The sequence below is a fragment of the Paracoccidioides lutzii genome (genome assembly GCF_000150705.2).
Source record: "Paracoccidioides lutzii Pb01 unplaced genomic scaffold supercont2.18, whole genome shotgun sequence".
Classification (NCBI taxonomy): domain Eukaryota; kingdom Fungi; phylum Ascomycota; class Eurotiomycetes; order Onygenales; family Ajellomycetaceae; genus Paracoccidioides; species Paracoccidioides lutzii.
Genome location: NW_015440964.1, coordinates 548,484 through 557,058, shown reverse-complemented (window position 1 = coordinate 557,058; position 8,575 = coordinate 548,484). Strand labels below are relative to the sequence as shown.

Genomic DNA, 8,575 nt, shown 5'->3' with positions numbered 1-8,575 from the left:
ACAATCGCTATACAATGCCTCAGATTGGGTCCCGGTGGCCGGAGGACTACAGGCACGTCATTATCACAATGTCGCGAAGCGGAGGGCATCTCAGGCTTCTCAAATATGACAATCTGGCTCGATCTACATTATCTTTATTCCAGGGACTATCTGAGGCTATGAATTCAATTGACATGAGTGAAATCGAATCCACATCCTCTGCTCTGCGGTCCTCGCCTACTGCAAATACCATCAGAGCAAGCCATAACATCCGGCGTTCTTCACCCAGTATTTTGGGAAGTTTACTCGAAGAGAACGTTGTCCATCCTCGTTCACAGTCCCCCCAACTTATGGCTTCTGGAAGGAACGCAAGCCAGACGGACCTAGCTGAATTGCCCGTTTCTCCACATGAAGATCCCGACCTCGTCGGTGAGGCCGCAGCAGCAATGTTTCGTTCGCAACGTCTCTACATTACCCACCAGCAACTAGAGAACTACAGCGTCGAGGCCCTAAACATCAATCCGCTCACAGGTCGTCCGCACCAACCGCCCGTAACGGGGCGTCCGTTCCGATATAGCTCCCTCATCACACCACGTCCGGCAGGGCTATCTACTCATTCAGCATCCCCGGAGGGACAGGACAGCAGACCATCAACAGCCCCCAGCGCATCTACCGCGACTGGCACTGCTCAGACAGAGTACAGCGCATTCTCCACCCCGCAGCTCGATCGTCAAATGACAGTCGTGCCACAGCAGCGTTCCGCATCACACATCGAACTAGATGACGACGCTCTTTGCGCCCAGGAGTCGAAGACATGGGACTTCATGCTTGCGCAGATGGCAGATTGGGAGGAGCGGGAGCGTAGCTGGAAGAAATTCAAGGACGATATGGATAAGAAGTTGAGTTCTGGTAAGCTGGGAATGGGGCTGGGATGGGGTTCCTGGTCGCTCTCTACGGGGGGGAAGATAAAGTTGAAGAAAGCGCAGTTTGGCCATGAGAAGAAGTGGAAGAGGAAGGTTGGGTTAGCGTCTTGAATTCTCCCTTTCCTTTCTTTTTCTTTTTTCTTTTTTCTTTTTTTCTTTTCTTTTCTTTTCTTTTTTTTTTTAGGGGGTTTGGTGTTTAGTTTATTGGGGTTGCTTCATTGTTAGGCTTGATATATACGTATCAGCTTCCTTCCTAATTTCTGTTCAAATTGGGGTTGGAATACAGCAGTGAGAAGCATATGAGCACAACTGCAATGATGTCCGGTTGTAGCTAGCTTTTCTCTTTTTCCAAATTGCTTTGCTGGTATTATATATACAGGCGGATTAATGAATAAAGAGTTCTATAATATGGGGTGGGAATGTTATCTTTTCAACCTCAAAACTGCCTCAAGTTTGAGCACTTTCAAAGTTTATTTTTATTAATTTTATACCATAGAATGTCCAAAAGAAAGTAAGCCTAATGTACATGTCATATCGTTGCATTTCTTTTGACTAATTTTTTTCTGCATTTTCATCAATGTGTAGTTTGGATGCAGCATCCATATTGATCATAAATTTAAAAGATGGTAGCACCGTGCAGTTCATTCTTCTCAATATTTAACCTCACATATTTCAGAGCATACTGAAAACATCCCATCCTGCTTGTAATTCATCTCATGGGTTTCGTTTCATCTGTAACTCATGAGAGGAACAGAGAGCCGCCTGTTTCCCGCTTCATGAGAGCACTGCAGGAGCAGATAGTCATATAAACACTCTTTTTCTGGTAATCATCTCACTCGCGTTTCAACGTATGCATAGTTAGATATTTGCAGCCAACTTCCGCGGGAATATGCAGCCTCGATATCAATATATTTTCACTTTTTCGTGCCCTTGTTTTGATGCTTCATTTAGAGCAGGGAGATTTGGTACCCCCCCCTTCAGCGATCCTTGGCGCTGGGACAGCCGCCCCTTTTCAACAACTACCAGCTTCTTACTACCAGCTGCTAGACCTTCTTCTTCCCCTTCAATCATTTCCCAACACGCTTCCGTTCAGTTGCATGGGTTCCAGTATGCACTGTCTACTCACCCCCACGAGGGCCACTCAGACCACCCTGTCTCAGGCCCTCTACAGCTGAGAAGCTCTGACGCAAGAGCCTCTACGGATAACATGTTCATTAGCGAATATGCAGAATATGCAATTCGCGATGTCACCGTAAGGGGGGGGGGGGGGGGAGCAGTTGGTTGTCCTTTCAATCTTGGAGGTGAAAATGTAATGCAAAACTCCCGTGTAGGAGCTACGGAACTGGGGTAACGATCTGGGCTTCCGTTCAGAGCGACTTTCGCGGAGACAAGTAGCAGCGAAGTCGAGTTGGAGTTTGAAGTTGAACAATGGCTGACACAAGGTCTGACTGTGCAAGGAGACAGGGTTAGAGAAAGGAATTGGCATAATTACAATTGAATGGAGGGGATTGTTCTCTCCCTTGGCTCTTTCAAAACAGGACAAGCGACGGCCTGGAAAATCAAGAGTTCGGTGGTTAAACCAGGCCCTAAGTGCAAGAGCTCACGTTCCTCTGCCCCGAACCCGACCGACCTCTAGGACTTGTACTGGAATCGGATCGGAAATCCATCGGAATTAGGCATGTTAAAAGTGCCAAAATTTGTGGGAATGCGACAACTTGAGGTGGAAACGCTGATTGCCACTACCCGGCTTCAATCTCAGCATGGAATCACATTCCGAAGGTTGAGGAGAGTTTTTAGGGCCTCTATAGACGACGGGAATGTCAATATCTGAGAACTATTCCCCTCAAACTCTGGAATAAGTAGATTTACACCCTACGATCCATGGAATGGGCTGATGCCGCTGAGTAACAGAAAAAGCAGCTATCTATTAACCATGCTATTCGCATGGGACGCATTGGGTTAATTGTCGACGGACGTGATGGGGTCTTTGTGAGAGGGGGCTCTGGGAAGTCTATACGATATTGATCACTGCATGATGTATCAAGAGGAATGTACATTTAGAAATTTGGAATTAGGTGTGCATGACATTTGACCGGAAGGGAGATGATCAATCAATCATCGCCCAGGAGAGGTTAACTGCCCCTGAACCCCCCATGCAAGTTACAACTATTCTCACAGCACCAGGAAAGAAAGCATATTAAAATACAACAAACCGTCGAGAGCATGGAATCGAATCCCGAACAGAGGAAGCCAAAGGACCCAAACACCCGCTCAAAGCTTACTATCAACCCACTTAGGCTTCCGCTTCTCCACGAATGCCAAGACACCCTCCTTCAAATTCTCACCCTCATTCAACCTTTTCACCCAGCCCTCCGTCAACAATCGACTCCCATCCTCCGCCCCAATCCCTTCCCACCCCAGCTTAATCCCCTCCCGACTCACAATCACCGCATCAGGACTATTAGCCACAATCTCACCAGCAAACTCAATAGCCCTCTTAACCACCTTCCTCTCCTCAACATCCGTCTCATCCGTCTCTCCCTCATCCTCCACAACCTCATTAACAAGCCCCCATCTCTCTGCCTCGTCAACTTTCACCACCCTCCCCGTCAACGCCATCTCCATCGCCCGCTGCTTCCCCACCGTCCGCACCAGCCTTGTCAACCCTCCCGCCAACGCGACGACGCCGCGCTTAACTTCTGGTAGTGCGAACTTTGCGCCACGCTTGCTGGCAATGACGATATCGGCGTTGATGATCATTTCGCAGCCCCCGCCATAGGCCAAACCGTTGACGGCGCAAATTATGGGTTTTCTTCCGGCGCGGCGAGATAGGCCGGCAAATCCTGAGGAGGGTTGCGCAGCCCGGGGAGAGGATTCGGAGTTTTTGCGGTTCCATTCTGGTGAGTTGTTATAATGTTTTTAAGTGGTTGGTTCCTGGTTCTTAAATTTTGATTTCCTACTTTCTTTGCGTGATTCATATATTGTGGTATAGGGTGGAAGGAAACAACATTCAAAAAATAAGGAGAGTGTATCGGGAAGCGTGTTATAGCATGTGGCTCCTGGGAATTTGGAATGGGTGACTCAGAGCAAAGAACTCGACCTATCTGACAAGATTGGCATTGAATTGAGGTACGTATGGCATATCTACGGTTGCATGTACTCCTTGCGCAATGTATAATACAGCACGTAGCTGGATAGGTATGCATACGACCGAATATGGCTCGTAAAACACGATCGAATATGTAATATCCAGGAAGACACAAGGCCAGCGAAGAGAAAGGACGTGTATTCCAAAGCAATATTAAATAGAAAAAGAATTAAAAAAAAAATAAAAATAAAAATAAAAACTTACCTTTCAAATCTGCCCCAGCGCAGAACGCCCTACCCTTCCCTGTAATGATGCCCACACGCAATGACGGTTCTGAGTCCATCCATTCCCACACCTCATGCAGCTCCGCATGGCCCTGTGAGCTGATGCAGTTAAGTGATTCGGGCCGGTTGAGGGTTACTAGGAGGATTTCAGGGGTAGGGAAGCAGAGGAGGCAGTCTTGGGTTGACGGCGGGTTGGTGGTGAGTGTCCAAGGAGCCATGATGGTCTTTGGGTATATTGGGCGGCAGCATGCAGTTGGAGAAGAGGAATTGGTTGTTATATTGATTGGGAATTTTTCGGGAGATTGATTGCGAGCTTAATGGATGTTTGTTTTATTCATTCTCTGAGCTCGGCTCGTTGCGCAACGCCTAACTACACAGATAATCAATCGCAACAAAGCATAGGAGTTGATAAAGCACGGGAGGACGCCAAGAGTCGGGGAATTTTCTGGGGAATGCCGAGGGCCGTATGGCTGGGGAAAGTTAAGCCGGAAAGCCTTCCAATCCTATCTATACTTTTGAGTGGAGTAATATCATCAGATGACATCTTACCGGCAACGACCCGAATAACTGGAGCAAATGAGCTGTGCGGATCAAGATGGAAAATCCCAGAGACCAAGATTGCCGTGGTGCCTGAAGGTGCCTGGTGGTTTCACTGACCCTTCACGTAGGAAGGGCAGATACAGTGGAATCGGCAACCAAAATGAATATCCGGAAGAATAGATGAGTCTGATAAAGGAGTTGCTTCGTTGCTATTTAATCCAAATTAGTGCGGTGCATGCACTGTCTATCAGATTGACGATGCCTAGCAGAGGAGTTTCCAACTTCTACCTTGAACAGTTAGATCTCCTGATAGTTATCAAAGCCGAACTTGTGCAACAAGTGTCCCGAAAGGGAGGTTGAAAATTTCTTTTAATTCACGTACTGGAACGGAGTTTCTGATTTCCAACGGTTGTTTGTTATGTTTTCCGTCAACATCTTGTCATTTACCGGAGTTTTCTACCGCGTGGTGCTGGGCGCGGCGTTGCAACTCAATTTGCCTGTCAATTCTGAGATCCACTGCATCAGAGAATATGCTCGTAATCGCTCTTGGAAAATTTCAGAAACTCATATTTGCCCAATTCTGACATGTGAATTTTTCTGTAATAATTTGAAATAAACGGAAATACAACGATCGCACGGTTCAAGGTAGATAGATACAAAGTCATCATATATCCTGTTGACATATCTTAGCAAAAATCGAAACAGTGATCTACACTAACAGAAATACGATAGAACCATGTTAAAATAACTGTGCCATTTCGCTCTGCAACCAGAGGTTGTTTTTTCATTCAATAGAACAAATCATCCGGGAATGAATTTTGCTCGAAGGAAACCTGGCTCGGTGGTAGAAGGGTGGGAATCTTGTGAAAAGTTTGGTTGCGGTGTTGTATACTTCGAAAACATCTGAAGAAGAAAAAAAAAAAATAATAATTGGCGTGAGTACAGCTATGGGTCGGATATCAATGGAATAAGAGTGACCAAGACGGAGAAAGATATGAGGGAGAAACCATGCAGAGTAAGGGATTGGGGAGATATGAAGGGGATGACAAGAGCTAAATGAAATGGAGGTAGGTGAGTTAGTATTGATAATGTGGTCGTGATGAACACATATTCCTTCGATTACTTTCTTCGTTTCTCGTTCCTCTTTCTATCCTCTTTTCAGGCCTTCGATATCCATCCGCTATGTACCATAAAGTCATATATTCGTGAGGATTTGGCGACGTCGATCTACACAATATTTTTTTTGTTAACATGCAACTCATATAACTAGTCATTTGAATATTGGTGAAGGGGAGTGAGGGTTGGGAAAGAGGGACATGGCATTGCCTCACCTTACACATCGCCCGCGCATCTTTCTTCTTCAAGCTCCCACCCTGCTTCATCGCTTCTTTAATCATGTGCTCCTTGATGACGAGGTACGGCTTGGGCTGCAGATGTAGGATGTTACAAAGCTCCACTTCCTCCTTCGTCAGCAAGTGCAGGTCTGGGGCAATGTCATTTTCCAACTTCCACGGCGAAAGTCCGTTTATGTGGGGAACGACATATTTTGTCTTTGCAGGACGCGGGGACGATATCCCGTTCAATTCAGTGCTGGCAAAGGCTTTGTCGAAGTCGTTCATGGGTGGAGCTGGTTCAGGGGCGGAAGGAGGTTGTTTCTGGTTGTTGCGTTGGAGTCGGAGTGGTAGCTCTGGCATGGTTAATTGGGTGGCGGCGGAGGGTGTATCGGAATTCTGTGACGGCTTAGGCCGCGTGCCCGCCATTCGATCGAAGGCTCCTTGTGGAACTGCCCGCTGCGCCCTCTGCTGTTTTTCCTGCTCGTACTTCTCTCCGCTTTTCAGATCTCCGATTCCCATTGTACGCCATTCTTGCAGTTGGGCAATTGCTAGGTGCAGGTTATGTTCGTATTCTAACCCCTTTGTGAATTCTTCAAAATCTTCATGGTTCATCATGCGCGCGAAAGGTTTTGCTTTGTTGAGTAGTTCCCGTTCTTCCTTTGTTCGTTTCTTGTCCTGAGCGGTATTTTTGCGGTACTCTAGAAGGTTGTGTTCGAATATTATCTTCTTGCGCTCTGTTCGGGCGGTGAGACGGGAGTTATAAATGTCTTTCGCCGTCATTTTGAGCTCCATCTCCGGATCCATTTCTCCATTTGCGTTAAGCCCGTCACCCGGTTCAAATGACATATGTTGCACTGCTTCTTCAGCCTCATTTGCGAATTCCGTCTCGAATTCGAGACGGCCCGGCATGTAACCCTGGACTTCATGGCAGGCGGGTACAGAGGCTGTTGGTTTCTGTTTTGGCGTAGCAGGGGGAGCAGCCCTCGCAGCTTCTTTCCGAGCCTCGATGCGCCGCTTCTTACGTGCCTGGAACTCCTCTTTCGATATTTGCTCTTGCAAGGTTGTGTCATTGGGGTCAGCCCGTTCGGGCAGAGGGAAATTGGAACTATTAATGTAGGTCTCAATATAATGGTCCCTTACTTCCTCTTTGGTTCGGAAGCCGCCGATATGATCCGCTATATCTGCCCACGAGCCCAAGCCGTAGATTTCAGCACCTTCTAACAGCAAAAGTTCTTCATCTGCTCCCCAGTCAGGCTGGTAAATTGGAACTGAGTTTTGTTCGATGACGTAATATGGATGTGTTCGTGGATCGTGGTTCTTTGAGCTTTCGCCAGCAGCGAAACAGGGGACGCATATATCATATTCATGACAAGCACTATGTGCACAAGCAATGCGCACCTAATACAATTCCCGAAACAATTAGAATCCAAGTATCCCAGCCATGAACGCACCACTAACGAGGATATATATATAAGCATTGCCTTAGCACTTACGGTAGATGTGACATCTACTGAGCAGACGTCGCAGTGGTATTTTGTTCCGCCCTCAGTACCGCGAGTGGCGGTCTTCTTCCGTATGACACCCATTGAGTGGGCCAACTTTGCATCTCCGTGCCAGTGCCTCTTACAGTTGGTGGCACCGCGCTGGATTAGCAGAAAGGGTGGGGGTGGATTGTATTGTACGGGGGGTGCGCGTCGTTGTGCACGGAGCCGCCCAGGGAGCTGGGTTTATATGGCAGCATGGAATGGATACACGAAGACTAAGTAGGCTAGGCAATGAGGAGATCGGCTTCTACGCGACGAAAAGAAATCTCTTCGGCAGTCAGAACTTTTGAAACGACGGGGAAGCTTTGAGGTCTGAGTTTCCCCGGATTGAGGTGGTGTCGATAACGGGCGCGCGGCGGCGGCTGTAGTTGGCGGAAGATAGATTTTCCGATCCGCCAATGCTTCCTCCCCCCAGCCGCGACAGACTCTGTGATTGGCTGAAAAGGTGTTGCCTCCAAAGCCAGATGGGATACTAACCTAATTAGGCCTAGTGTTGAATGGTCTTGCGAAGCGCTGGTGGAAACCATGGAAGTTCGCAGTTGGATTGTTGGAAAACTTCCGGTCAATGAAGTTAGTTAACTATATTGGGGAGTAGTTAAACTATTTAAACTGGTTGACCTATTTAATACTGACTCAATGCGATGACGCTTCCTTTTCCTTGCCCCACTAGAAATATGGCTGGGTACGTGCAACGAATGGCTGAGGCTGAGGATGTCGCGCGGCACCGCAGCACCCCACCTTGTTGTATGTTCAACGAACTAGAGATTCTTCATCGAACAGCTAGCTCAATTAGTTAGTAGTTAACGGTTTATTACTGTACAAGATTAAATGTTGGGAGGCCCGGCTCATCGCCAAGGCTCCTCCCCGATCCGGCCTAGCTCAA

The 8,575-nt window shown here is 47.5% G+C and overlaps 3 protein-coding genes across 3 annotated transcripts; 1 reads left to right on the top strand and 2 right to left on the bottom strand.

Annotated features, from left to right (window-relative positions):
* Nucleotides 1-14: 14 nt before the first annotated feature.
* PAAG_06470 (hypothetical protein) lies at nt 15-1,013 on the top strand (the record flags this gene model as incomplete). The annotated part of the gene is made up of 1 exon (XM_002791685.2): nt 15-1,013. One exon carries the CDS (start codon nt 15-17, stop codon nt 1,011-1,013), a length of 999 nt encoding a protein of 332 aa, XP_002791731.2.
* Nucleotides 1,014-3,173: 2,160 nt separating this feature from the next.
* Nucleotides 3,174-4,492, bottom strand: PAAG_06469 (carnitinyl-CoA dehydratase; the record flags this gene model as incomplete). The annotated part of the gene is made up of 2 exons (XM_002791684.1): nt 3,174-3,799; nt 4,255-4,492. The coding sequence occupies 2 exons, from the start codon at nt 4,490-4,492 to the stop codon at nt 3,174-3,176; spliced, it is 864 nt and encodes a 287-aa protein (XP_002791730.1).
* Nucleotides 4,493-5,972: 1,480 nt separating this feature from the next.
* On the bottom strand, nt 5,973-7,734 carry PAAG_06468 (transcriptional adapter 2; the record flags this gene model as incomplete). Its single annotated transcript, XM_002791683.2, has 3 exons — nt 5,973-6,041; nt 6,146-7,546; nt 7,642-7,734. 3 exons carry the CDS (start codon nt 7,732-7,734, stop codon nt 5,973-5,975), a joined length of 1,563 nt encoding a protein of 520 aa, XP_002791729.2.
* Nucleotides 7,735-8,575: the final 841 nt, after the last annotated feature.